Genomic DNA, 17,568 nt, shown 5'->3' with positions numbered 1-17,568 from the left:
TTAAATAAGGTTTCATCTCCCTTCATCATTTATTCTCCAACTATTAATAATCATTCCCATTCCACCCAACTACCAAACATGCTAAATACTTTCACCAAAACCCATTACCCTTACCAAGTATTTGATACCCATTCCAATTCCGATTTCCATGTGCGAACCAAACACACCCATACTGTTATATTTGCTCACTCACTCCTGTTATTCTCTTTCATGTACGTACAGCATAAAGCACCCACTCAGTCGCATCCCATTTATCATCTTTGGTTAAGATATATATATAGTTTCCCAATTGTGTAGCAACAAGCTAAGCCATCACTCACCGACAAAGTAACACCGGCCATAAATCCATAACTATAGCCGACAAGTCAATAGAGTAGAACCCATAACTAAAAGAAGCGAAGCAAAAACGGAAAAGAGGCCATGGAAAATAATGGTTGGAGCTTACTTACTCAAAATGCATGGGATATGTGGGCTCTTAGTTGTGGCTCATCAATCGGTGTAATTGGGTCCGATCCGGACCCACTCGTGGTTCCGTTGAACCTCAACGCCGCCGCGCATCAGGGCGGCGGTGTTGTCAAGAGAAGCAAGTCCGGCGGCGGCGGCGGAGGAGAGGCGAGGTGTCAGGTGGAAGGATGCAAGGTTGGATTGGAGAATGCGAAGGGATACCATAGGAAGCACAAGGTGTGCGAAATGCACGCCAAGGCTCCTAAAGTCCTGCTACTTGGTCATCAACAACGCTTCTGTCAACAGTGTAGCAGGTAGATATATAGCTAGCTTTCATTTATTTATACACTAAGGATCAAGAGCTTACCACTATACCAATTTTTACTGTACAGTTTTTATTCTTGTTGATATTTAAATCCGTAATATCATTAAATCAAACGCTTACGTACCACTCACACCAAAAGTTATAGGTCATAGTGTAGTGCAATTTTATTTTCTTATATAGCACTACCATTTTTTTTTTAGAGGTAGGGTACTGGACTTAGCTCTTCACAATAATCTCCAATCCCTAGCCACCAGTTACTAACCTTGGGCTCTTCAGCTTAGTTAAAATCTTACTTTTAAACTATGCATACAAGAAGTCTTCATTAGAGCACAGTTCTTAATTTGCAATTTTATTTTTAAACTCAGCGCACAAAGAGTCTATATCACTTTTTGCCATTGTGGTAAGAGCAAGAATTTTACCGTGATTCTTGGACAACTGAACTAAGCCCAATGGGACGATTTGATTTAATTTAATTTAATTTGTTTGCTTCGTAGCGGAGCCCATGAATACAATGTATATTTTTAATATACTAAAAGTATATTATTTATGTATTAGATATAATGTACATTATTTGACAGTATGATCTACACAACTGTATGGGCCATGGTCCACATAATGATTGTTTAATTTCTCTCTCTATGTCTATATATTTATAATAATTTATTGATGAACAAAAATGAAGGTTTCATGCTGTGTCGGAATTTGATGAGACAAAGAGGAGTTGCAGGAGGAGATTAGCAGGGCACAATGAAAGAAGAAGGAAGAACTCTCAACATTCTTCTACTACAACCAAAAGCCCATGCCATGGTAAATATTACTACTGCTCATTCTATCTAGACTAGAATAGGATCTTCAATTAGCCAATGTTTTAACTTAATTTCATTAATTAATTAATAAAAATTCAAAGCCACTGTCTTTTCTAACACATATAGATTAGGCGTTTTTATACCTGTAATACTTATTTATTTTTTAAGGTGAACTTTATTTTTACATCACAAAATTTATTTATTTTTATTATTATTTTCTCTACAACATGTAACATATATTTTCTTACTTTTAAAAGTAAAATCACTTTCAAAAAAATTATAATATACATATACATACTTACATACGTACATACATACAATCTTAATAAGAGCCAATAATATTAGGGTTCTAGCGAGAAGAAAAAATGTTGGTGTAATTATTTTCTTAAACGAATGGTTCATATTATTTTGATTTTAGTAATCTTTTATGATTTTCCATATTTTACCTTCTATTATATTATTTTCTTTCCTTAAATAACCCCACATTCCGTTAACTTTTAATTTTAGTAACGGAATATTTCATTAACTTTTAACTTGCCCATTAATTTGAATAATTTCTATAAAAAAGGTCTTAGGTTCGAATCTCATCCTAATCAGAGTTGTATAATTGTTAAACATATACTAAGAATATGTTAGAGTATATTTTTGAAAATTAAGTATCCATTCTATTACTCTTATAGTCTTATTAAATTAAATAAATTATGCATTTCTTTAATTTAGATGTTTACAATGGCTTTATTCAAAAAAAAATATTCAATATCAAAAAATTAAAAAAGAGATATAATTTAATTAGTTATATTGTCTTTATTTTCTACAATAAAAATTATTCATTATAAAAAAAATTTGAAAAGATATATAATATCATTAGTTATATAATCTTTATTTTCTACAATAAAAATTATTCAATATCAAAAAAATTAAAAAGAGACATAATTTCATTACTTATATTGTCTTTATATTTTACAATGCAAAAATTTATTAATTTCAAATTCATTAATTAATTATATTCACTATATTATTCATTTTTTTCTTTATACACTATCTTGTAATTAAATATTTTGTATCAATGTTATAATACAAAATAATGTTATATATTTAATTACTAAGTATTCTATTAATAACATAGGAAAAATTTATAAAAAAATAATTATTTTGAAACCAATCATATTAACTACTTAAGAAGGATTTGTTTGACAAAGAAGACATTCAAATAACCCAATAAATTGAAGCGAGAAACTACTCCGTAATATTTTTTGGATTACACCACAGTTATTCACTTTAAAGGTAAATCGTATTTCTTTATTAATATGATTTAAAATGTATAAATTTTTATTACCAAAAATAGTATTTATTTATACTTTGATTATTTTTAGACTAAGTATTTTGACTATCATTTTTACAAAATTGCAAACATTTATTTTAGTGATAATTATAATCAATCTCTCATATATTATCTTGCATTCATATACTTTGAATTACCGATTTAAATAAACAAATTCAACATTTAATTACATATGCATGAACATCTACTATATAATCTTGTATTGATATACTTTGAAGTATTTATTTAAAAATAAATATTAAGTATTATCTTACTCGTGCAACGCGTGTGAAAAAACTAGTATAATATAAAGGTCAAAAAGCTGCCAATTCAGCTTGAAAGCTTTGAACAAGTAATAAAAGCTTTCAAGCCAAGCTAGTTAGCTAGCACCCTAAACCCTTTTTAAAATTAAAAGAAAAAAAATTCTCTTTAAAAGAGAAAAGTTTACAGGGATAAATCCAACTTAATTGAAAAAAAAAAAAAAAAAGAATTACATTTACATCTATCTTTTAGGCAATTAGGCTTCACTTGGGAACCTAAAATATAATTTAGAAATACTTTTTGAAAATGACATACTTTATTATATTATTGATGCTTATCTAAAAATAAAAGAATTATTTATTAAAATTATAAAACTGTAAAAATCAGATATGTGTTACAAAGTAATTTATGATTATATATATATATATATATATATATATATATATATTGCTTTCATAGCAATTAAAAAAAAAAGTTAAGACTAAAATAAATATTTTGCTTCCTACCCAAACTTTGTGATATTTACCTTCATTGAAAATGGAAACAATTTTTTTTTGGTTTCCACCTTCAACGAAGGTGAAACTTGAAACCACTACAGCATCCCAATTAGTAGTTTTTAGGTGGTTTTTTTTTGTATGACATGAAGAGAGAGAAAAAGAGAGAAAATTGAGGCATCCATGTAAAACATTAGTTTTCTATGAGGCCATTAAAACATAAAAAAAAAATTAAAAAATAATCATAGGGGTGTGCGTCAGCGCACAAAAGCGCGTAGTTGGGCATGTAAACAACTTTAATTTTTTCCTTCCCTCCTATTTCTCTTTCCTATTTGGCATCATAAAAACCACCAAAAAACCTAGAATAATGTGGTTGCTCTTAGGACATTTTCACTAGAGATTTTTCGATTGGTTTTTGCAGATATAAAAATTTTGGTTAGGTTTTTTTAACAAGTGGGAGATGTGAGTTTTTGAAGGTTTTTACTATTGCAAGTTTGGTTTTTGAGTGGGACAAATTAGTTGCCAATAACAATAGGAAAGGTGCGCAATTAATTTTGAATTAAATCCAATTTTAAATTTTAGAATTAAGTTTCAGATAAATGTTTGTATGTTACAAAGGTTACATAGATTGCTTTTATTAATAGTGTAAATGGCATGTTAAATGTTATTTAATCCCTTCAACTATATAAACTTTGGATGCAGCAGGAGATTTTACAGTACAAAAAATCATCAGTTTTCTCTCTCAAAAGTTGCTCATATTCCATCTCTAATCACTGTGTTCTAAACATGTTCTAGTTCGTTGGGCTTAACTATTTGAGTGCTCAAATATTAAATCTTTGTTAGTTTAATTTTTAAGAAACCTAAGCTACTACAATGCTCCTAGAACCAAAGAGAGGTAGCAAATAAAATTGTAAGGAAAGAATATTTTGTTCGACTCGAACTAAACCCTTTACCTTTGAATTTCTTATGCTGGTTATTATCCGAAAATATATATATATATATATATATATATATATATATATATATATATATATATATATGTTCAAATGTGGTTGCGCCTTTCCATGCGGCCAGTGCGGTTCGTACCACTCAATGTTAGAAAATACACCACTCAATGTTAGAAAACGCACCACAATGAAAATACAAAAAAACACCCTACACTCAAAATAATGCACCATAACTCGCCTGCCCCTAATGGTGTATTTGCTAACACTGTGTGGTGTATATTTGCATAGCTAGTGGTGTGTTCTTTGGTGATGCGTACCTAATAATGCATATCTGTGTGGTGTACTTTCTAACATCGAGTGGTTTATATTTGTATACATAGTGGTGTGGTACTGACAACACGTTAAGGGGCGGCTACACCTGATTATGACCCTATATATATATATATTTGTATTTCCGCTGTTTTGAATTGAAAATGTATATCATATTTGGCTATTTGCATTACAATTTGAATCATATCGCATGGGCGGATTGTATGGAAACAGATTATAAGGTGATGATGGAGGCTAGAAGATATGAGGATAATAAAGGTGCTCAGTCTCTTCTGTCAACCAAAAACGATTTCTTGGTATCAGCTGCCGCCGATCTCCCTGCTGCTAGATGCAATGCTGCTTTTTACGATCTGATCGGTGAGAGCAGAGCTGCCATTTTAGGTAGTAGGCATACCATACTGCAGCCTACACACTCAATAGGGGATTTTGGTATGATTTTGGAGGAAGCCAAGCCTATGTCGAGAAGAGACGGTGAAGAGAGGGATTATTTGAGTGCATACTGTAAGAATCTTGATTTTTGACAGTGAATTGAACCCACGCAGCACAACAGCAATGCCATTTGTTGCGCGTGAGGCGCAACACCAGAGGCGTTAATCTATAGGCCTTTTTTCAGATTTTTTTTTTTTTTATTTAACTTCCTGTCATCTTTTTTTTTTTTTTTTTTTAATTATACATGCAAAAACCTCTCAAAAATTATAACCATTAGAGATGCTCTTAACAAACCCTATTGGTGACTTCCAATTCACATAGCATCTGGATGGTGGATATTCTGATGATGAGCTTTATTTCTGTTGCGTTTTTCTTTATTCCTCGTCAGTGTGTAACGAGAATTTGGTTATCCAAGCATGAATGTATATAAATTAAATGAACTGACATCGCGATTCTATGTCATTTTTCTCTCTTTTAATATCTCCAAACATAATCGAAGCAAATAACCTTTTGGTTTGTTTTGTTGGAGAAGGCTCACAGTAATGTTGTAGATGACAAGAAAGGGAAAAAAAACTTTTTTTTTAAGTTTTTATTTTATTTTTTTTATTTTGAGTGATTCTCTTATGAGACCATCTTATATGTCTTTATTTGTGAGAGGGATTGGATTAAATTAAAATGGAAATGCATGTAATACTTATACTGGGAAAATGTAATAGTAATGAAGAATAAAGTATTTGTTACTTTTAAGGAAAAGTGTAATATTTTTGAAGAAAAATGTTACTTTTAAATCAAAATGTAAAAGTATTACATTTTTTATCAAAAGTATTACACTTTGTCTAAGTAACAAAAATTTTATTCTTGATTAGTATTACATTTTATAGTATAAGTATCACATTTTCATATTGACCTGACTCGTTTAATGGACAAGAATCCGTAAGACGATCTCACATGAATTTTTGCCTTTTATTTTTTATTTGTGTAAACAAACCTCATGAGCTACACCCTTTTCAAAATTTAGAGAAGAGACAATGACCATATATTTTCTAAACAAATTCTAAGTGCATAATTTTGTATATTGAAAATTGGTGTATCGAGAGATATTACGAGCTATTGCTAGTAATTATGGTTTGGAATGGGAAGCACCCTCTTTCTCGGCCTGTCTTGTTTTTGAATTTATATACTGCGTATATTGATAAAGTAAATTAGACTAGGGTAGGAGTCTAGAATTGCAATATTGAAAAATGAGGATGTATTGATTAGGTGAATAGAATCTTAGTTAGTCATTTCGATGTGGATTGGAATTGTCCAAGTAACTATTAGAAAGAAAACAAGTGAATGAGATTTAGAAGATTATCATTTGACTTGGCAAAATTGTACCATTTATACTCATATTCCAACCCAATGCAGTGATGACTTGCGGCAATTGGTCGGGGTTGATGTAGTGTGTTCATTGGTGAAGAGATTTGGTTAGTCAGTCCATTTTGCTGTCTTGTTAAATAGGGCGTCTATCATGTGTCAATCTTAACTTTCAGCTACTCCATAGACTTGTAGACTAAGACTTTCCCAATTAGTTAACTCGAAGACAATCGGTCGGTAATTAAGAGTAGCTTTCAAGCTTGTTTTACGTACTAGCCATATGTTGTTTGGGTTATTGGGCTAACTAAGCTATGTTATAACTGTATCACAAGTCCTCAACTTCCTTTGGTGCAAGAATCATTAAGAAGAAGAAGTGATATAAGTTCTAGACTGTTGGGCGTTAGCCGGGCCGGGTTTGCCGAGTTCAACTTCTGCTCAATTCGAGACATAACGTTGCAGCTTAATGTGGTTAAATGGTTAATGTTTAGTTTTAAGAATGATATATGGAAATCATATAACTAAAGAATTTTGTGGTTAAGCGTGCTCGACTTATAAGATGGGTGACCTACTGTGAAATAAGCATATTGCAACGTAGAGATCCATCAATTGGTATCGATTTTCAAGCTAGCTCAAGAATTTTCCGCCTACATCATTGGTCAACTAAATATGGCTCTAACTCTAACCTTAACTTTCATTCATTTTCTCTATCTCCAAGGTACAATGTTTGAAATAATATTTTTTTTTGGCTCGGGCACTAGGTAGTTGGTACCCTTTTGAGCCATGCTAAGCAGTCACTCAGGTGATATTAATAAGCGTTGTTGTCATTCTACCTCCCTATGATGCATGGCATCTCGGCTACCCCCCTCATGCCTCCATTTTGAATTTTTTAAATAAGTTTTTTGTTGTGGCATTGGTTAGTTGGTACCCTTTCGGCTCAATTCCTCTACTTCTAGATCCAATAGATAATAGCTTGGGTGATTTTAAAATCCTCGTTGCCACATCGCCCCTCCGAGATGCGGGGCATCATTGTTTTCCTCCTTATGCCTTCACCTTTTTTTTTTTCCTCCAAGGTATGGGGTAGCTGGTACCCTTTTGGCCTACCTCACCTCTTCTTTTGGATGCGGGGCGTTAGTGATGGCAATTTTACTCGCACCAAATGAGTTACCCTAATCCTGCCCCAACGGAAAACCTTGTAATTCATGTGTTGAGATCTTCTAGTAGGTCTTTTAGCATTCGATACTAACTAGAATCACTAGAATGATGGGTGTCAAATCCAACAAATAATAAATAACTTAACTCAAATAAATTTGCAATAATGATTATTTCAAACAAATTCGGCTAGCAAACAAATTCACACGTTTAGTTCATTTAAACTAGATTATATATTTTCATAGCATAGATTGAAAATCTTTTCAATAATCAACTATGTTATTTTACAACTGATGTTTAAAATACTTACAAAAATTATAGATTTAAGAATTCTAAATGGTAATTTATTGGATTGAAACCTGAACAACAGATCATTTTGTACAATTAAACAAAACAGTAATATCAATATAATAGAAGGCATATAAATAGTAGATATTACAAATCTTGAAGAACTAAGACTTCAATTATACTTGGGTTGAAAAATAGAACTTTAACAGTAAGTTGTAATAATTTTTGTTTGAGTATAGCCCAGGGTTTTCACCGTCAAACACAGTGACTAATTCAGTCGCTGAATTGTAGGCACCTCTATTGGACACGTTGTAATAAAATGCAAAGAAAAGGAAAACTATTATGTGAACTCATGCCTCTACTGAAATTTTCCTCTACTTATACTAATAACCAGCACCAATTAAAGCTCAACAACATAAAAAAAAAAAAAAAAAAAAAATACTCGTCTCACAACCATAATTTTACGCGATTATCACAAATTAATTCAAAGTAGTCTAAAATTCAACTTGACTTCTTCAAAATCTGCACTGCAATTGAAAATTCCTGCTCATAAAACACTGCAACGACGTATTCCCTTATTCTTCGAAAAGCGATGACCATTAATTAAAGCTTCAATCTCCAGTTGTTATACAGTGGACATGGTCCACATATTGCTGTGTAGATCATGGTCGTCGAATAAAACTGTAGTAAAATTAAAATGATGCTTTAGTATTACTATAATGAAACTAGTATGTGTAAAAATGAAACTAAAAACTGATGCTTTAGTATTACTATAATGAAACTAGTATGTGTAAAAATGAAACTAAAAACCAGCGCACACTATTGTCAAATAAAATTGTAGTATAATTAAAATGATACTTTAGTATTACTATAATGCAATTAATGTGCATGAAAATTGAACTAAAACCCAGAGCTATACAATAACATATATTGTCAAAGAGTTAATACTCAATATAGTCCTCGATTATAGGAGTTTTACTCAATTTAGTCCTAAATGATTTTTTGTGATTAATTGAGTCATCGACTTTGATGATTTTACTCAATTTAGTCCTATGTTACTAATTCAGTTTATTAACCGTTAAATGCAGGATTATTATGGTAATTTCTTATCATTATCCTATCTTTAGGTCAGATTGCTTCTTCTTCCCCAACAAATAAAATACTAACTAAATAAAGCATCATAATTTCCAGTTTTCCACTTCATATATTCTACATGTTCCTATAAATTACAGGAAAAATATCCCATAAAACAAAAGTAAAAGTTCTCCAAAAATTCTAGCTGTCTGTCCGAATTACAATAAATTATGATATTTGGACAAATTCAAAACCTAGGGTCTTTTCAAAAGAACAATTAGATAGAGAATTCGATAGATAGATAAGAAAAGAAGTTAGAAACTGTATTCGGAGCGAGGATGTTTAGCAAGGAGAGACGGAAATCACGGAATAGCTGCTGCCGGCGGTTGTTGCCGAACGTCGGCGAATCTCCAGTACGCATCTGCCATTTTCATACCGTAAAGTGAAGTCTTTTCCTAGACAAAGACGATTGATTGCAAAGCAAAAACACAGGTATAAGTCGTAGGAAGAAGGAGAGAGCTGGAGTAAAATGCAGAGTAGAAGAAGTACAATAGAATTCGCAGCAGAAACAATCCAGTCATTATACTATGGACCATGGTCCACAATGCATTGTGGACCATGGGTCATGGTTGATACTGTAGTTGTGTTGAACTGATACTGCAGTTGTGTTGAAAGGATACTGCAGTTGTATTGAAAGGGAACTGCAGTTGCGCAGAACAAAGGCCGTGTTATCCATCTGAAACTGCAGTTGTGTTGAACGGATACTGCAGTTGTGTTGAAAAGATACTACAGTTGTGTTGAAAAGATACTGCAGTTGTGTTGAACGGATGAATGACCTCTGTTTCGTGCACCTGCAGTTTCCTTTCAACACAACTGCAGTATCTTATCAACACAACTGCAGTATCCGTTCAACACAACTGCAGTATCAACTATGATCATGGTCCACAGTACACTATGGACCATGGTCCACCATATAATTTGCGGAAACAATCTGTCCAAAAGGGATGATGATGTGAAATTACCATAATAACTCCACATTTAACTGCTAATAAACGGAGTTACTAACCGATGACTAAATTAAGTAAAAACATCAAAGTCAAGGACTCAATTAAGCACAAAAAGTCACTTAAGACTAAATTGAGTAAAACCCTTATAGTCGAGGACTATATTGAGTATTAACTCTATTGTCAAATGACCTGAAATGCAATTAAAATAATACTTCAGCATTACTATAGTTAAATTAGTGTGTGAAAAACGAAACAAAAAATAGAGGTCAATCAATAATGTATATTATCAAATGAAATTATAGTATAATTAAAATGATACTTTATTATTTTTATAATGAAACTAGTATGAAGGGAAAATGAAACTAAAAAATATAACAATATTACCAAATGAAATTGAAGTGTAATTAAAATGATAGATATGGAGGGTTCATGATTGTACATATACCATGTTCACAGTAAATTTGCTAGACTTCTCTCTAAAATCCAATAAAAAACATTAGGTAAGCAATGGGCCAAAAACAAATAATTCATATTACAAAATGGGCCTAAAATTTGAGTCCAAAAACTAAACAACAACAACAACATCGTGGACCACGGTGCACATAGCAATGTGCACCCTAGTCCAAAACGACGTCGTTTCGATGTTAGCGGACGCGGACACGAATGACTCTAAAGAATTCATTATCTAGAATACACATAATCATTATCTAGAATACACAGAACGTTTGCCTAGAATACACAGAATGTTTGCCCAGAATACACAGAATATTGACACAAAATACACATAACTCATCCTCCTAACATTCGAATGCACAAACACATCACAACCTGTGTTAATAACATGAATACACAGAATATTGACACAAAATACACAGAACTCATCCTCGTAAATCACAAACACATCACAACATGTGTTACTAACATGAATACACAGAACGGTTGCCTAGAATACACAGAATGATTGCCTGTAATACACAGAACGATTACCTAGAATACACAGAATATTAACATAAATACACAAACCGACCGAAACGGGAAACGTGATTTCCAAAAAAGGGACGTTAGTTTACAATACTCAAAACGACGTCGTTTACGTACGTGATGCACATTGCTATGTGCACCGTAGTGCATGGTATAATTTGCTAACGTATACACTAAGCAATCCAAATACTTAAGATGGGTTATAATTTTTTTTTTTTTTTGAAAAGGGTTAGAATGTTAATTAAATGCAATTGTTATGGACCAGGACAAATTATGCTATGGACGCGGGTCCAAGTGGACCCATGTCCATGTTCACAATTTTAAAATTATATATTCACAATTTTAAAACTCTATATTACATTACTTAATATTCACAATTTTTGAACTATATATTAGCAATTTGTTATATATATTCAAAAATTGTGTTATACTATTGAATATAGAGTTATGAAATTGTTAATATAGAGTTCTGAAATTGTGAACATAGAGTTCTGTAATTGTGAACATAGAGTTCTGTAATTGTGAATATAGAATTCAAAAATACTGAACATAGAGTTCTAAAATTATGAATATAGTATTCTAAAATTGTGAACACAGACCTGAATCCACCTTACAATGTGAACCCGAGTCCATTGCATAACAACAGATAAACCAGGTCCCTTTCCATAGATCATACTCTATCTTGTATGGTCCCTTTCCATAGATCATACTCTATCTTGTATTGTGGACTTGTATCTTGTATTGTGGACTCTGGTCCAAAAATTTTGTGTTAGTTAACAATTGATGTGACTGCAAACACATAATATGATATGTTAATTATAGATACACAACATGTTATGTGTCCTCAATTTATTTAATTTATAAGCACATAAACTGTTAATTATAAGTACAAAATTTACCAACCTCATAATCTGAACATTATTTTGATCAGTATCCACAATGCAAGGTATACTCGTCCATAATATAATTTGCCAATTAAATGACCATTAGACTTGATTATTCAATACTTCTACAATGTTAAATAGAAGAGCGCTAATTTATTACTCGGTACAATAACCGACCAAAATTATATATATATATATATGACATGTTTGGTAATTGATTGGAAGAGGAGCATTGGTCCTCTTATTATAGAGAAGCTCAAATGCTCCTCTTCTAAGAATTTCGATGTGGGATCAAAATGATCTCACATCATCACCGTTTTGTTTTGTTTTTTTTTTTTTAATTTACATATGATTTTTATTTGTTTTGGATTATTATTATTATTATTAATTATAAATTTTATTTTGTTTTTACATAAATAATAATAATAATAATAATAATATTATTATTATTATTATGAATGTCCTTTTAGGTCATTTTACATATTAATCGTTAATCTAAACAGTTAATTTTACAAAATATTTTTTTTTATAAACTATTGATACAATCCACTGGTCAAACCCGCTAACATAATCCACTACCACTAACTGCTAGCCGCTGATTGTCAAACAAGGCAATAAATAGCTTTATCATGTAACTATCTAGGTCAGGTACAATATAACCTCTTAGGGTATAGTAGATCTAATGTTTACTTAGTATAAGTACATCCGACAAATGTCAATACAAGAAATATGAAGTATAGTTGCTCAGGAGGCCATTTCTTTGTCAGGTTGCGGAGAGTGATTTGATAACTCTCCTCCTTTTCTTGTGGATTGTCTTTTTCTGATTTAATGAATTAAATTGTTTTTCTAAAAAAGAAAAAAAAAATGAAATGTTCTTTTAAGAAAACAATTGTTGAATATATACATTTCCAAAGCCTCTTGACTTCAAAACATGTTCATAAAGGCCGCAAAGTTACTTTGGACAATATGATCCTTTTCACCTAAATCCAAATGTCAATTATGTGCTAAGAAAAGGGAGAGATGACATCTTTTTGAATACATACCATCTCATAGCCCACCAACGGATGAATTCAAAGTCGTTTGAAGATTTGGCTCCTCAGTTACTTTATTGTTTAATCAAACCAAAAAAAAAAAAAAAAAAAAGAAAAAAAAAAGAGACTCACACACACAAATTTTTCATACGATTTGCAAAATATTCAAATAAATACACTAAAAAAACAAAATTTGACAAGTATGAGACTTTCATTGTGAGAGCACTTTGATAATTTCATTTATATATTCAAAAAGTTTGGTTTCTCCCACCTAGACAATTAATTTATTTACTCGGGTCAACAAATAACTCTTTCTTAGAATGAGGAGTAAACTCAAAAAAGAGAATACAAATAACAGAATAACTAAGAAACATAGTTAATAGGGAGCCAATGACATTCACTCAATGATAGAACTTTTTAATACATTAAGGGTGTGTTTGGAAATTAAATCTGAAAAATGACTTCTGAAAAATATTTTCTAGAAAATGAGTCATTTTTCATAAAATATTTTCCTTTCTAATGTTCGGTTGCATTTCAGAAAATTGTCTTAGTGTGTTTGGATCATTTTTCAAAAAATGAGCATAATTGTATTTTTTGATAATAATCTCTCGAGACTAATTCATTGAATCATAAGCGGAAGCGTTTACAAGAAAGATTAATGGAATGGACAAACATTCCTTACAGTCAGACATAGAAACAAATTTCCTAACAATGTTATCGAAAACCTGAATCGTAGACTGTTTCACAAATTTGAAGCTGAAGTCGACAGGGGCACTCCAAGCTTCTTTACTGTCAATAGCAATTTGGTCAAACATAACGAAGGCATACTCTAGTTCAAAAGTCGTTGACACCACCCGAGTATCAATCTTCATTCTTTTGTGGTTCACATATGCCATGACCAATTATCGTTCTATGCTTATAACTCGCCAAAAAAACGAGAGGGAATAAACTCGCAAAAGAAGCGAGAGGGAATAAATTTGCTAAAGATGCGAGACACAACTAATTTGATAAATAAACGAAAGTATAATAGCAACAAAACTTACTAATAAAAAAACAGCACTGCTTTGTATCAAGGAAAAACCACTCCTTCCTACGATCAAGATGTGGCAGGGAAGAAGAAAGGGATGGTGCCAATGGTGCTATTGTTCCATATATCACACCTGAGACACACGGTGAAGAGATTCTGCCAAAAGGGACAGATAATCCGATCGACATTCAAATTCATGGCTGGTATTATTGTGATATTGGCAAAATGAGGTTTGATGAACACCGGGAATTTGCACGGCATCGCAAGTTTCACTGGAAAACTCCTTCTGGGTACCGAAACTTGCCACTTCTTACCGACAGGGTAATTATGAAGGATGAGAAATATGGGTGCCAGTTCTGCAATCTCAAATGCTCCTCTACTTTTGCAATAAACATGGTGGCAAAAACAAGTGTTTCTGTTGAAGCTACTCCTATTGGTTTTTTCGAAAAATGACTTCAACCAAAAAAAAAAAAGTCATTTTTCATAAAAATGAGTTTGTTTTTCCCTTTGACCAGAAATCAATTTTTGTTGACCATCATTTTTCCTCACTTGCCAAACACTAGAAACCCGAAAAAATGATTTCTGGTTTCAAACTAGCATAGAATCTAAAGCCTAATTAAAACTGGTGACATAGCTATCATCAAAATGTCAAGCACTTTGTGTTTAGATGACACCTATAACTCTCTTTGAGGAAATGTCAAAGAAACGAACCCTGATGGTGAGATATTGACTCTTTAAACTGCAATAAATATAGAACATATATTAATTTGTAACAGAATTAATAGTACTCAATAGAAAAATTATCATCAACAATATCATAACATGACTGTTTTTCAACCCTTTCGTAAATACTAAATATAGAAGTAATAATATAAAATATGCTTATAATTGAAGAAAGTCTGGACACTACATCACATTAGAAAAATAAATCAAATTTTCTCCTAAAAAAGTTATACTTTATACCACCATTTCAAACAATATTAAATTTTAATGATGCCACAATTGACATTTTGGGAACAAAGTGTCGATCCACGTGTGCCTTTCTTAGTGCGTCAATGACCCTCAATCTCCACCACAAATTTTCTTTGGGGCGGCAAATCATCAATTGAGAAGTCTTTCGCACAACAAAATCTGTGCCACGCAATCGATCCAGCTGTCAATCACATCAGACTCTAAAACGGAAAATACTATATAAACTTTCATTTTTTTTAGTACTATTTACTTTCATACAATGTAGTATCTGTTCATAATTACTTTTTTAATCTATTGAAGCACAAATTTTCATTTCTTATTCCATTGTAAAAATCTCATTTAGCCGTGATTAATCGGCGCTTAAGAGCTAGGCGTTGGTCGGCCACCTAGCGTATTACCATAATAGCCGCCTAAGCGGCCTCTTAGGTACCGGCTAGGTCGCCTAATCGGCCGATTAACTATTGTTTCCTTCTTTTTAAATGGATTATTTTACGCAAAGTGACATCACTTTGAACAAAATAGCCCTAAATTGTTCAAATCTAAACTTTTTTTGTTACTATTTAATATCTTAGTATTAACTATTAAAGTATTAAATAGTTTATAATTATCAACTCTTAAAAATTTAAAAATTTTAAACAAATTTTTAAAAAATAAAAAATAAAATAAAATAAAATAAATACACGGGCGCCTAGGCAGCGATTAATTGCCACCTAGACACCCCCGAGCGCCCGAGGACCGCCTAGCGATTTTTTCAACCATGCTCCCAATTCCAACTTCCTCACACAAATTTTTACAGGGTGTTTGGTTGGGGCAGAAGAAATTAGGAGAAAAAGGAATTGTAATTAGGTAGAAATAAAGTAGGAATTCAAATTACATTATTTGGTAGGGAGGAATATAATTATTGGGAATGAGAAGGGAAAAAGTGATATAAAAACTAAAATGTCCTTGTGTAATAATAATACGAATACTAATAATAATCAAGGGTTAAAACATCTTTTTCTTCCTTTTTCGCTTTTCTTTTCCATTGAATTGCAAATCATATGAGAGAGGGTATGAATTGCAATTCCCTCCAACTAAACACTGTAATTTCTATTGTCAAAGAAAAACATTGCAATTGAATTGCAACTACATTTTACCAAACACCCCATTAATGTAAACACTTTTCTAGGACTCGCATGATGATGAAAATATTCTATTTTTATTTATCGCATCATGAAATAAAAGTGAGAGAGTAGAATTTGGGAATACATGTATACATGTAGTAGAACTCCTCTAAGGGTGTGTTTGAAAATCAAGAAAATAACTTCTGAAAATTGAGTTACTTTCTAGAAAACATTTTCATTTCCAGTGTTTTGTTGCATCCCAAATTTTTTTTGATATGTTTGATTCATTTTCCACAAAATGAGTAGAATTATATAATTAAACATTTTAATTGTTTTGTTTAGAATATAACAACATTTATAATAATAATAATAATAATAATAATAATAACAAGAACGACGACGACGACGACGACGACGACAACAACAACAACAACAACAACAACAACAACAACAATAATAATAATAATAATAATAATAATAATAATAGAAATGGTGATAGTGGTGGTGACGACGATATATAGTAGTGGTAGTGGTGGTGGTTTGGTCGCAGTGGTGATAGTGGTGGTGATGGTAGTGGCAGTGGTGGTGGCGACAGTGGTGGTGATAGTGGTGGTGGTGGTAGTGGTGGTGGTGGTGGTGTTGGCAATGGTAGTGGTGTGATATTGGTGTGGAAATTGAAATATCACTTCCATAAAAAAGAGGGAATGGAAGTCATTTTCCAAGAAAAAGAGGGTACTTTCCTTTGACTAAACAATCATTTTTCTTTTGACTTAAAATTTTCACTCTTTATTTACCAAACACACCCTAAAACATTGCCGGCCTGCTCGTGTCACGACCATGCCTGTGGTTGCTTGGCATGCCTTTGCCGAGTACCTTCCAGTCAAGACATTACATTTAGCCTGCTGTGGAAGTGGGATTGAACATATATACTCATCCTTCAAATCAAAGTTACTGATTTCAGCCCCGAGCTTAACATAGTGGTTCATCGCCTGAGTTGATGTTACGATTGAAGGCGACAGTGTGTTCGAATTTCTTTGAAAACATGATCCATTGTACGCGCATGAAAACTAAGGTCTGACTGGTAGGCTCTAGAAATGAGGTTATGTGGGCTTAGAATTAGTCTGGTGAAACCATGATCACAGTAGACGCAAGATGCTAGTCGGTCAATAGACTAGCGCCTAGCGCCTAAATGGTCTAGGCGGTGACCTATAAAACAAAAAATAATTCATGTATGTGGGTGTATGTCATATATATATTATATATATCTCTTACTTCTTTTATTTATATAAATAAATAAATTAAATATATATAATTGGCTGAATCGCACGAGTTATAAGGC

The 17,568-nt window shown here is 32.1% G+C and overlaps 1 protein-coding gene across 1 annotated transcript; it reads left to right on the top strand.

The window, feature by feature from the left end:
* Window positions 1-301: 301 nt before the first annotated feature.
* On the top strand, window positions 302-5,732 carry LOC116030527 (squamosa promoter-binding-like protein 7). The gene is made up of 3 exons (XM_031272803.1): window positions 302-758; window positions 1,452-1,576; window positions 5,142-5,732. Exons 1-3 carry the CDS (start codon window positions 421-423, stop codon window positions 5,447-5,449), a joined length of 771 nt encoding a protein of 256 aa, XP_031128663.1. The 5' UTR covers window positions 302-420; the 3' UTR covers window positions 5,450-5,732.
* The last annotated feature ends 11,836 nt before the right edge of the window (window positions 5,733-17,568 follow it).

Source organism: Ipomoea triloba, chromosome 9 (genome assembly GCF_003576645.1).
Source record: "Ipomoea triloba cultivar NCNSP0323 chromosome 9, ASM357664v1".
Lineage (NCBI taxonomy): Eukaryota > Viridiplantae > Streptophyta > Magnoliopsida > Solanales > Convolvulaceae > Ipomoea > Ipomoea triloba.
Note: the sequence above shows the minus strand (reverse complement) of the source record. Positions and strands in the feature narration are given on the sequence as shown.